This window comes from Molossus molossus, unplaced genomic scaffold (genome assembly GCF_014108415.1).
Source record: "Molossus molossus isolate mMolMol1 unplaced genomic scaffold, mMolMol1.p scaffold_m16_p_8, whole genome shotgun sequence".
Lineage (NCBI taxonomy): Eukaryota > Metazoa > Chordata > Mammalia > Chiroptera > Molossidae > Molossus > Molossus molossus.
This window is the reverse complement of record NW_023425402.1, coordinates 74,652,657-74,666,325: the sequence shown is the minus strand read 5'-3', so window position 1 is coordinate 74,666,325 and position 13,669 is coordinate 74,652,657. Positions and strand designations below refer to the sequence as shown.

The following is a 13,669-nucleotide window of genomic DNA, read 5'->3' as shown; positions in this document are numbered from 1 at the left end:
ACAAAGAAGGTCTTTTGAAACATGATGGCAGTCTTGAATAAAAACCATAGAAAATTTTACAGTTAACGCTAAAATTTCTGTATGTTAAAACACATCAAAGGAAAATTACAAGAGAGGAAAAACAGGGAAAGATGGAATAAGTGGTCGGCAAATTGTATGAGTAACAGAAACTCATGTCTTTAATACCTTGAGAATGTATAAAACAATAGGAAAAATACAGATACCCTAATTTTTTAATGGACTGAAAAAACATAAAATTTTTAAAATTGCTACAATTTAAAAAGTGGAAGTAAAATCAGTGAGATGCTATTTTCATTACCATAAAATTAACAATGATTTAAAAATTAAGTAAGGCCATGCAGTGTTGATAAGAGTAGAGAAATAAGCACTCAAAAACTGTGAATAAGAATATAAAATCATACAGTTTTCTTGGAAAGAAATTTTGCAGCATGTTTAAAAGCTTTAAAAATTGTCATGTCCTTTGATCAGCAGTTTCATTTCTGTGTATATAACCAAAGCAAATAATTAAGGGTTACTGACCAAATTTCAGCAATATTTATAGAAGAAATTTAGAAACAACTTAAATGTCCCCAGAACTTAGTCTGTCTCTAGGAATGAGTCTTTTCCTGCCCTCTCCATACAGGGGCATCTCTGCTTCTCTTTCGTGCTCTGGGTCTGCGACCAGAGTTGAGGAGGATTACTTTTTTCTGCTTATACAATAGAAGATCAAGAAAATGAAGGCATTGAAGGCCCTTTTAGGAGTAAAATGTGTACAGATTGAGATGAAAAGAGATTTTCTTTCTTCTTAATTGCTAGTAAGAATATATGAACTTTTTTTGTTATTGACTCATTTATTCATTTAATAAATGTTGAGTGGTATTAGGTACCGAAGCACTGTATTATACACTGCGGTTACAGAGGTGAGCAAGCCTGGTACGGTCCCTGCTATATGAAGTGACAGATATGGAAACAAGTAATAACAAGTCTGACACATATTGCAAAATGTTGATAAGTGATGAACAGGTTTGCCAGAGATAAACTGAGGAGAGCTAATGCAGAGGCCCTGAGGCATGAGACATTTCTAGGAATTGGAGGGATGCCAGTGTAGATGGAGTGTTATGGCAACTATAATAATAATTTTTATTTAATTATTGCTACTTCTCAGGCATTGTTATATATAGTCTTTCCTAAATCCCAAAAATTTACGTGTCTTGCCGAAGTCACGTAATAAGTGAATAAAGCTGGAATTTCAATCCAGGCAGTATGATTTCGGAGCTCAGTTTCTACCCACACGCCACTCTTCTGCCCAGTGAGTGTAGAGACCAGGGAGGGGAGAGTTGCCAAGCTTAGGCTGGGGGGGTAGGGGGTGGGGGCTATGCCATCGGAGCCTTGGATGCCCATGAAAGATTCCGAAGGTTATCCTAAGGGAAATGGGAAGCATTTGGAAGATGCTCAGTAAAATATGCGGTGCTTGCCTGGTGGTGGGGTTTCCCCTCATGTCCATATTTGTAATTTGTTAAAAAATGACACGTTTCAAGGAGAGCGGATCAGAGAGGAGCCAGCAGGGATAGAGATTCCAGGAGGAGGTGTCCACTTCGGCGTCCTTTCAGTGTGCGCTTTCTGGAGGGGAACCTGCGTGTGATCTCTGTTGAAAATGGCAGCTATCCCAGCTCAGACTGCTAAGGAAACTGATTGACTCAAGTGACTAAAAGGTCCAAGGGTAATGTTAGCATCAAGCTTGCCCAGATTCAGAACTGAAATTATTGACGCTGGAACTCGGTTTCTCTTTTTCTGATGAGTGGGATTTGCTCTCTTTGCGTTGACTTCATGCTTTAGTCATATATTCCCTTGTAAATATGCAACTGGGAAAAAAAAACTTGTTAAAGGGAACTCCTTTCAAAATCCTGAGATCATTGTTAGTAGATAAGCTTAAATCATCAGCTTGCCTTAGAACCAACCCCTGTGGCTAACAGAATGAGATGACCTTGTTTAGTTTATGCTTTGCTTAAGTTCTTCAGTCCTGGAGTTTGAGTTGAAGCCCTACTCAGACCACATGGACCAATGGGGAAGCAGAGTGGATTCCCCAGATGACAAAAGATTTTGGTATTGGGAGACAACAGATGAGTTTCATACATACTCATTTTTATTATATTTTAGAATTCAAACTTTAATCAGTTATGTTCATCACATTATTTGCCTATTATATTTAATTGCGCAGAATTTTTAAGTTTTTGCCTATTTAAACAAACATTTGTTCTGTCTCCAGAGTCTTTGTTTTTTAAATAGACTCTCTATCTAATTATTTATGTAAGAACTATAATACTGTTCTTCATAAGTTTTGTCACGTATTTCATTTCTATGTGTAATTCTTGTTCTCTGGCTTCTGGAAGAAAAGTATTCTCCATGGTGATAAATTTGGCTGTTCCTTCCTTATTATTGGTACCTAATATTTATATATAAATATAGCTTTGAATTTAATTATTATAAGAAGTCTCTGAGGTAGGTATTATTACTCCTATTTTATACTGACCAACCCAGAACTTGAATTTAGATGTTCTGCTAAGTTCAATACTCTTTCAAGTCAGTTACAGCCATTTTTCTTAGATTTATTCACTCACTGCTACTATACATGTTTATGGCAAGCGAGATCAACACAAAAAGTAGCAGAGTGCCCAGCTGGTGTGGCTCAGTGGTTGAGCATCAGTGAATGCACCAAGAGGTCACTGGTTTGATTTCCAGTCAGGACACATGCCCAGGTTGTGGGCCTGATCCCCAGTGGGGGGCATGCAGGAGGCGGCCATTCGATGTTCTCGCTCATTGATGTTTCTCTCTCTCTCTCACTTCTCTCTCTCTAAAATCAATAAAAAAAAATTTTTTTAAGTAGGAAAGATACAAGCAAGCGATATAGAATGGAGAAAGGAGATACAAATACAGTGACAGACAGCAGTTGAAAACATGTCAGTGACGTGAATACTATGCACAGATATGCCATTAATTTAAAAATTAGGAAAAAAGACATCTTTGTATGAAAATTTAATTTCTGAAATGACTCAAAATAGTTGAACAACCTGGCCAAACCAGTTATAAGCGTGAAAGAAATTAAATAGTCCAACATATATCTAGAGAGGGATAAGGCCCAGAGGAGCTGAATGGATGAATTTTACTAAATTTTGAATAAATGAATAAATCTTTGCCATGAAAATATTTCCAAGCCCAGAGAAAATGGGAAACTTCCCATCTTATTTAAAAATATTAACAAGATCAAATGCTGCCATCAGCAGAATTGTTCAGCATAACATATGCAGTGTTAGCATATATCTGCATGGAAGGGGACAGGAAGGCCATGTGTGTGTGTGGGGGGGTGGGACTTGGATCAGAGAGGGGGTTGAAGGAAAATGTTCATAGTTTTATTTGTGATGTCTATATTTATAATGAAAAATATGCAGGTGATTTTAAATGACCAGTTTTCATTTTTATAGTTTTGATAAGCTTGGCATTTATATACAAATAAAATTTTTACTTCATGGTATTTTCTCAGCTAATTTAAAGTTTTTATTGGAATACTAAAAGTACTCTATTTACTTGCAGATTGGCCGCCTCCAAGACCTGGTAAGGAAAAGTGAACAAGGTCTAGGCTCTGCGGAAGGACTCATTGCTGGTCTGCAGGACTCCCAAGAAAGACTTCAAAATGAGCTTGACTTGACTAGAGACAGGCTGAAGGAGACCAAGGATGCTCTAGGAAATGTTGAGGTAATTTCATAATCCTGCTATAATCTAAACATCAGCAAGGTAAAAATATCATTTAGTCACTTTGCTTAAAGGTTATTAAAATTCCATTGCATATGATTTAATCTATTAGTTTCCTAGGGCTGCCATAACAGAGTACCTCAAATTGGGTGGCTTAACACAACAGGAATTTGTTCTCTCAACTTTCAGAAGCTGAAAGTATAAATCAAGCTGTTGCCAGGGCCATTCTCCCTCTTAAGTCTCTACAGTAGGATCCTTCCTTGCTTCTCCAGCTCATGGTAGCCCAAGGCATTCCTTGTATTATGGCAGCATGACTTCAGTCTCTTCCTCTGTCTTCACATGGCCTTCTCCCTGTGTCCTCACATCTCATAAGGACACCAGTCTTAATGAATTAAGGGCTCACCCTAGTTCAGGATGATATCATCTTAACTAATAACATCTGTCCTGACCCTATTTCCAAATAAGTGCACGTTCTGAGGTACTGGGAGGTTAGGACTTCCACATATATTTGGGGGACACAGTTCAACCCATAACAATTAGTATGCACAGTTCTTTTATTGGTAAGAGTTGGAACTCTCATGTATAGCAACTAACTGACTCTCTGTGACTGCACGTTTCAGAAAGGTCTGTCCTTCCCTTCCATTCTCATGGAGCAGAGCGAATATTTAGGTTGCCTTAGGAGAGAAAAGAGGACATGAAACTAGGGGAATGGTAGTCAGGGATTTCTTCTTACTCTTTCTTTCAGAGAGTTGAAGAAGTCAGATTAGCTCTGAAGTCAGATTGGTTGGGTATGAATTCAGGATCCACCACTTAGTATGTTACTTATTCTAAGCCTCTGTTTTCTCACCAGATCAATGCTGGAGGGGTGGAGGAAAATAATATACTTCATACCACTCTCATAGTAATTAAATGAGATAAGACGTTTACAGCACAGTGCCTAGCAAAAAAGCAAGCACATAGTAAAATGTTGCCTTTTATTTAATATTTCAAATATTTTTTAGCTTAGACTTGTTAAGATTTCAAAAGCATATAAGCAAGAAACTTTAGTGGATGTAGCTTGTGTATAGTGCATATATATTTTATCTATAAAACTTTGAATACTAATTACATTCTATTTTTAAATTCTGTGACAAAATAAACAGATTATTCTATTCTCTTTGAGTCTTTTTTTTCCCTTCTATTTACCTGTCCCTAGTGGCTATGTGATACGAGCATTAATATGTAACAAGGAATAATAGGTTGGAATTTAGAGCTAGTGCAATACGCTACTGATGTATTTATGTGATGCCAAACATATTGCCTCTAATCTTAGTGTTAGCATTCTGTGGCATAAAGCTGACTAAACTGTATTAAGATGTGTTTTTTTCCATTGTCAAAAATAACAGGACGAACTTAAGGTAGTAATATGGTGACAGATAATTACCAAACATCATGGTGATCATTCTGTCAGGTATATAAATGTTGAGTCACCACGCTGTACACCTGAAACTAATATAATATTGTATGTCAAAGATACTTCAATAAAAAAACAAGGTAGTGAAAATATACTTGAAAATAAACAGTTGGGCTATTTCTAACAAATGTTGCTAGAATATGAATGATGTTGATATGGTACCCTGGAGGTTCTGTGTCCCTAGCTTTGCTGCACACCCGTTTTCTGCCTTCAGGGCATTTGATCCTGGTTGCCTTCCCCTTGCACCCACCCTGGCACCGAGGATCAGACTTTTAGTTCTTTAAGGTCCTTACTCGTATTTACGTTATTCTTCTGTTAGATGGTAGGACACAATACAAATTTTAAGCAAAACTCTATCCTCTGTTCATTTTCTGATCTGCTGAACAGTTTTAATTGAAAAACTATAGCTGCTGCATCACAGTTTACCACAACTTTGGAAAATTTCCTTAAGAGGAAGTGAGTTTTTTGTTTGTTTGTTTTACCTTTTTTTCCTCACCCCTGTAATATCTAATAAAGTGCTGGGTATTCAGTAAAAGAAATATACTTTAAGTAATTCTGCTCCATGTAATGCTTCTATCTGTGGTGCAGAAGTGGTTTCCAGAGGTAGACTACTGAGTGGAAAGGACAGTTGGCTCAGATGGCGCATCCAGTTTTCAGTACCTACTGCTTATAGCCAGGCCCACAGGGCAGAATGGCAGTTTCCACATTGACTGGCTTCTTTCCCATTCATCTGGGACACATTCCTTAACAACTGCAGTTAGCAAGTGGTGATCCAGAAAGCGTCATTGTGGTAACGGAAGGACAAACCATTATCTGTTCTCCACTTGTACCCTAAGAATAGCTACACTGCTGGCTGGGACCAAGGACTGGCAGTGTTGTCCAAAAGGTCACCTCTAGCCCCAGGCTCCAGAGAGCCACTGACTCATGCTAATCTAGAGGGATTCAGATATATCGTATCACATTACCATAACACTAAATGCATGGACCACTGGTTCGAAGTTATATAATAAAAATACTCAGTAGCCTAAATTTCTCATAATTTTTTAATCATATGAGTGGGGTACCTTAAGCTTTGAAGAAATAGAATACTGTTGAATATGGATATGAATGCATTTGAATAACGTATCTGTATATGTAATATGTGTACATGTAAATATAATTGACTAGTAGTCACATACATAGTCCCGTGATAGGGAAGATTTAGTTAAGATTATTAATTATGCTGAAACTTTAAACTATTTAAAATAATTTTTAAAATTATAGACCTTAATAAAAGATAGTTTACACAAGAACATTTAAATTATAAAATGTGTACCATTTATTTTGTTGTCAGAAAATCTCAAGTAATTTCCTCGGCACTATTAATTATTTTGCTGTAAGAATTTAAATTATAATGTACGCACTCTGCTTATTTGAAATAACCAGCAGTGACTTTGCTTTTGAAGACTAGTCTTTACTGCGAAGTTTTTCTTCTTCAGAGTGAGCTGGCACGAGAAAGGCAACAGCATGAAGAAACACTCGCTGCCCTGAAAGGCGAGGAGAAGCTCAGAGTGGACAAAATGGCCCATGACTTAGAAATAAAATGGACTGAAAATCTTAGGTACAGTTTTTACTCTGTAATGTATTCTCATCAGTACAGATGTGCAGAAAATGTTTTTCTCTATCGCTTATACCGTCACACTGCTAAAGACATAATAGCAGCATTTTCGATGAATTTTTCATGTGATTTGATACAGAGAAATTGGAATTCTTTGTTTTTTTCTCTTGCATATAGATTGTCATTTTTCTGATTTCATTTCCTTGACTATAAAATAGGTAGAGTACTAACCTGAAGTCAGAAGACTTATTTGTTCTGGTACCTATTCTGCCATTGATAAAACTGATAAATCCATGATCTTGAGTAAGTTACCAATTTACCGTATAGTCCCTAACTATAAAATAGATAATCAACTCTGCTTCTGAGCTGACTTTTGAGGAGGATTGATTAAATACTTGGGAAACATGTGAACAACTATACATGTTATTGAGAGAAATAATTATCTTTACAAAGAAAATGCATTTGTTTTATTATAGACAAGAGTGTTCTAAACTTCGTGAAGAGCTAAGACTTCAATATGAAGAGGATAAGAAGTCAGCAATGTCTCAACTTTTGCAGTTAAAAGAGCGAGAGAAAAATGCCGCCAGAGACTCATGGCAGAAGAAAGTAGAGGATCTATTAAACCAGGTAATTAAAAGTCTGCACATTATGAAGTTTTATTTTCCTTGACATTCTCCAGCTAGGGAAATATTATACAATGTTGTGTGTTAATTCATTGTATTTTGTTATTTTTCTTTTCTTTAAATTTTATTTTTCAGTTACAGTTTACATTCACTATTATTTTATTTTAGTTTCAAGTGTACAGTATAGTGGTTAGGTAGTCATATACTTTACAAAGTGATTCCCTGATATTTCAAGAATGCAACTGGCATCATACATAGTTATTAAAATACCCATCAATAGATAAGTGGATTAGAAAGTTGTGGTACATGTATGCAATGGAATATTACTCATTCATAAAAAAGAATGAAATCTTATCATTTGCTACAGCATGGATGGACCTAGAGGGTATTATGCTAAGTGAAATTAGTCAGACGGAGAAAGACAGATACCATATGATTTCACTTATATGTGAAATCTAAAGATCAAAATAAATGAACAAATAAAATAGAACACAGTCATAGATACAGAGAACAGACTGATAATTGACAGATGGGGTGTTTTGGGGGCTGAGTGAAAAAGTTGAAGGGATTTAGAAGTACAAATCGGTAGTTATTTTGTTATTTTTCATAGGGCAAATTAAAAAATTTCTCTTGAAGATCTAATTGACTTTAATTAAATGACTTATGAATTTGTTAGCATCCCTACTAGCAATTAGAAGGGTGCTCCCTAAGATTTTCAAATATAGAAAATCAAGGAGACATATTTATATACTTATGAATTATGCTAATTGTGTTACACATATAGTCCTAAATACTGAGAAGAACTTACAGTTTTTAGGTTTAATATTTGAACTGAACACATTAGAAATTTTACATGGAAAAGCCACTTATTTTTTGAAAGTATAAAATCTTTTTTCAGACCATTAGATACCATTTGGGCAATGGAAGGTAAAATGTATTAATTGTATTCTGATTGCCTAAAACTACGTACCGTAAGTGAGTCATTTTTCTTTCTTACCAACAGGATGTTGCCTATCATGCTTCAAAATGACTTAAACAAAACATGGTGGTATACTTAAATCTACCTTCAGAGCATTTATAACTATTATCAAAAGAATTTGCACATTCTCACTCATTTACACAACTGAATTTATGAATTCTTAGCGTTCTCCTCCAAAGCCAATAATTAAATAGGATTGGCTGCCCGAGTCACCAGTTGATAAGCCAGTGCAGAACCTGGACACAGAGCAGCTCAATAATTTAGTGCTAGGAATCCACTGTTATCTTTCTATTTGTGATCATAATGGATTTCAAAATAAACAGGATAGACTTTTGTAAGTTAATTTGCTACATAAGTACATGCATGCAGTGTCTTTCAGGAGCGCTAGGGGCCTTCCAATTTGTGTCTGGTATTCTATAACAATTCATAATTATAAACATACGTGTGTGTGTGTGTGTGTGTGTGTGTATGAGCTTTTGTGAATAAATTTGAAACCTTTGAAATTGTAACAGAAATAAGAACAGGGGATCAACAACTCTCACTAGTTGGGCAGCACTTAGGGACCTAGCAGGACAGACTTGAATGGGTAGAGTGGTGTTTCTTCTCTGTGATGTTCCGTTAGGAAGATTTTGCTATCTCAATTTTGTGATAAAAGTGAAAAACATACCTAAAAGTCTGCCTTGACTTTCAATCAGGAAATATTGAAAGCAGACATTTTGTGGCCGGATTTGACGTCGTGAAGAGGGCCCACCACTCCTCCCACCTGTTTTCTATTACATTATTTTATTCCTTATTCATCGAATCTGTCTTATGTTGTCAGATTTCATCCATGCTTCTCTCTCTCTCTCTCTTTTTTGATGCCTATTCTGCACTGTTCATTTGTGAGAGGACATCATGCTTTGCATCTTGTTCTAGTTCCATGTATTATAAAGTAATCTATTACCTGTTGGCTCCAGTTTTTGCCAGATTTACAGAAAAAATTCTGTAGTCAATCTTCAGTGCAGATTAATCATAAATATGTAGATAACCAGGAATTAATTATTTTCGGAGGTAAAACTAACTACTCTATGCCATCAGGCCATTTCCAAAGTTACGATCTCTCTCTTTCTTCCCACTTCTAAATTATATGGGGCATACACATCACCGTAGAATTCCTGGAAATAAGTTTTGCAGGATTGTCTGTGTCTAAAGGAAGTTAAGAAAAAAACCGAACAAAAGATTTCACATTAAAGTTAAAGTGGCTATTATGTTAGCAAGGGTTCACTCTTTCCAGACATACAAGATGATGAAAAATTATATCAGGACCAAACAGTCTTCTTAATGGAAGTTTATTAAGGACAAAGGACCCCTCCTTCTTGGCCCTTTGGACATTATTCTCATAACCCTTTCCGATGGATTCCTAGAGCCTCTGCTACCGCTTTCTACTTGCCTGCCTCCTGCAAAGCCCTGTTCCTCACACCCCCACCCCCAGCCCCTGCCCCTCCAACCATTTCCCTCTATTCACGGCTGGCGGCTGGCCTCACTCGCCCCCTTGTCCCTAGCACTGCCAGCACACCTCCGCACTTGGGAAAGACAGACTGGCTTGGGCGTTGTGGTATTTGAAAGACTGAGAGTGGGGAATAGAATCGGAAGGGCCAGGGCTTAGGCAGCAGTGCATGTTATAAAAGGAATCAGATAGTTACAACATAGTTCACATGTTGTAACTATCCGAGTGAACTGAGTCAGTTTAGTGCCTCAGCTTATCTGTGTTTCATCCTACTTAGCACAAAGAAGACATGAAATAATTTCTTTCATGTGAATTTTAAACTCTTGAGAGTTAAATTGGACTTAAACTAAACTTCATGGCCTACCTATCAAACAATAGGCATAGAAAAGCATAAGCATTTCACTTTTCTTAACTCAGATGTTTTTCACTTTATGAAAATTTCCAAAAGCTATTATTTTCATCTGTGCTCCAATTGGAGGCTAATTCTGTATCTTTTAGTTTCCTTTTAATATTTCATCATGTTTGGTTTTTCTTTCCAATAATTATACTTTAGTCCAAGCCTAATTATACCTCCTGGGCTTATTGGTGAGTACATTAGAATTCCTTTAAGCAAAAGAACTGCATTCTTATTTTTCAACTCTATCTAAAGAAAAGCAATTATATAGAGTCCTTTGTCATATTTTATTTTATTTAAAAAATTTTTTTCTTTATTGATTTTAGAGAGGAAGGGAGAGGGAGAGAGAGAAAGAGAAACATCGATGAGAGCGAACATCAATTGGCTGCCTCCTGCATGCCCCCCACTGGGGATCAGGCCCACAACCTGGGCATGTGCCCTGATGAGGAATTAAACCAGCGATTTTTTGGTGCATGGGTCGATGCTCAATCACTGAGCCACACTGGCCGGGCCATATTTTCTATTTGTGATTCTCTAATACCATTAGATATCCTTTTATTTCACCTTTTAAAAGGCTGATTTTATTTTGGGTACAATATGATGACTTTATATTCCAATGCCCTCATTAAGAGTCATGGACTGAGAAATCTGGGCGACACACAGATTATTCAGACATAGAACTAGAATTTTATAGTTTGGGTGACTCTTTAAAATTTTGAGACCCCAAGGTCATTTAGCTGTTGTAGCCATGTCTGACATGATTTTTACCTTCCATGAATTTACAATCGAATGTGAGGAAGATATGTATACAGAAAGCTACAGTAAACATCACTGTGCAGTAAGTGACTTTATAAATGATGTGGGCAGTCTGTACAGTAGGAGCAACGGTGCTGGGACTGGCTCCTACCAAATGACAGCAGCCGATTGTGTGCATGTCTCCCTAACTCTGTATTCAGGGGCATCATGTGGATGGTTTGCAGTCATCTGTGGTAGGGATATTTCCAGTACAAATATTAGCAAATTCTCTAAATCAGGGGTTTGCAGTCATCTGTGGTAGCGATATTTCCAGTACAAATATTAGCAAATTCTCTAAATCAGGGCTTTGCTTTTGCAGAGCTGTTTAACATTCATCAACTTACCACGGGGAAGGAGTGTAGAGTACAGAAAGAGTAATACAGCCAGTGTGACTGGAAAAGACTTCCTTGACGAGGTCAGCTTTATGTGACTGTTGAGTAGGTTGAAGGGTGAACACAAACATTTTTCTCCACTCAACAAACATTTTGTTGAATGCACTCTTACTTCTTAAGCATATGAGGAATACAAAAACAAGAGGTGGGGACAGTCAAGGACAGAGATCGTTGTGAAAAACTTTGACTTAGGAGTTCAAAGTTGACTCAAACTATAAAAATCTGTTAAAGATTTATGGATAGGGGACTATTTGAAGTTCTTATTTTAGGAAGCTCAATATGGCTGTGATACTGAAGTGAGGATGAAATGGAGACATCTCAATATCAATATCTAAGTTAAAGTGTCTGATACCACACACCGCTCCATCACCACTCGATGAGTCAGACTGCTCCTCCCAGACGCTGCCATCCGTTTACTGCTTGGCCACCTCTGACTCTTTCTCACACTGTGCAGTCAACCGATCAGCGTTCACTACTGCTTTCCTGTCGAGTACATCCAGAGTGTGCCCATTTCTCACCACGTCCTCCCCTGCCACCCCAGCCTAAGTCACATGCACTTCTTTCCTGCACTGCAGCTTGGTCTGCATTTGGTCTCTCTGCTTCTACTCTTACTGGTTATTTTCCAGGCAGCCAAAATGAATCTCTTAAAATATTAAGTTGAATCATGTTGTTCTCCTGCTTCAAACCTTCTAGTAGCTTCCTGTCAGCTTTTGAATATAATCCACATTCTTACTGTGGCCGGCAGTAGCTCCATGATTTGGCCTTTGACTATATTGCCAACACCACCTCCTGCCCCTCTCTCCCTTCCTTTTTTATAGTCATGCTGGACTACTTGGAGTTCCTGGAACACACACCATGTTTAATCTGTCTCAGGGCCTTTGCACCTGCCAGTCCCTCCACATGGAACATACTTTCTGTAGATCCACGGACCTTATTTCTGCCCTTTGTTCAATTCTGTGCTCAGATCTGAACTCTTCAAAAAGTTCTTCCTTGACCACTTTGTCTAAAATAGCATCTTCTACCACTCTCTATCCCTGCATTCTGCTTTGTTTCTTCAAAGCATTTATTACTACATAGCATCATATGGATTCCCTTCCCTACTAGAATACAGTTCTGTGAGACTCAATCTTTGTCTGTATTTTTTTGCTGTTACATCCCCGGCAGCTTCAGTTATGCCTGGCACCTAGTAAGCTATCAATAGATGTTGAATAGAGTGAACAAAAACCAGGGCACAGCAGCCAAAGAGGAAGTTGTCAAATATATAAAGTATACATTATTGTACCCAAATAGGACCTCAGTAAAGTTTATTTCACTGAGAATACAAGAGAAACCAGGAAGGAACGAATCATGTAATTTGATGGAAAGGAGAAAGAAATGTTAAAGTTGATTCAGGATTTGAAGCCAGGATAATGAAAAGAAGACCATTTGAGACTGGAAAGTCACATTGAGCTATTTATTTTAAGGGGTTGAAGTGGTAAATTTTATTTTAGATGTATTGATTTTACAATCACAGGCTATTTTAGAATTATTTTTACACAAAGTAGGAAAGAACAATGACACCAGTAAGAAATACAGCATAAAAATAAATGCTCTTGATCAAGAGCAATTGAGAAGTCAGTTTCTTATTAAGACGTGTTGCAGACTGTCTTTGCTTTTTAGACCACCGCTGTCTACTCTGATAGTTACCAGCCACGTGTGGCTATTGGGCACTTGAAATGAGGCTCATCAAAATTGAGATGTCAATGTTAAGTATAGACTGGGTTTCAAACACTTAGTACAGCCCGGCCCGTGTGGCTCAGTGGATTGAGCGTGGTCCCATGGACTGAGAGGTCTGGGTTCGATTCCAGGTCAGGGCACACACCCAGGTTGCAGGGATTCAGTAGGGGGCGTTCAGAAGGCAGCTGACTGATGTTTCTCTCTCACGTCGATGTTTCTCTCTCTCTCTCTCCTTTCCTCTCTCTCTCTGAAAAATCAATTTAAAAAAAACTTAGTACAAAAAAGAACATGGAATGTCTCACTGGTATTTTTTTGTATAATTATATGTTGAGATGACAATGTTTTGGATATATTGGGTTAAATATATGACTAAAAATAATTTTAACATTTTTTAATATGGCTGCAAACATTTTTAATTCACATGTGGCTCTCAGTTATAATCCTATTGGACAGCACTGGTCTAGACTATGTAGATCACAAAATTGTT

The 13,669-nt window shown here is 37.3% G+C and overlaps 1 protein-coding gene across 1 annotated transcript in view; it reads left to right on the top strand.

Moving 5' to 3' along the window:
* The window catches only part of FAM184A (family with sequence similarity 184 member A), a 100,438-nt gene that overhangs the window by 48,416 nt on the left and 38,353 nt on the right, over positions 1 to 13,669 (top strand). Inside the window, exons 7-9 of the mRNA XM_036248370.1 lie at positions 3,589 to 3,750; positions 6,679 to 6,800; positions 7,274 to 7,424. Of these exons, the coding sequence (XP_036104263.1) occupies positions 3,589 to 3,750; positions 6,679 to 6,800; positions 7,274 to 7,424 (435 nt within the window). The remainder of the gene's footprint in view (positions 1 to 3,588; positions 3,751 to 6,678; positions 6,801 to 7,273; positions 7,425 to 13,669) is intronic.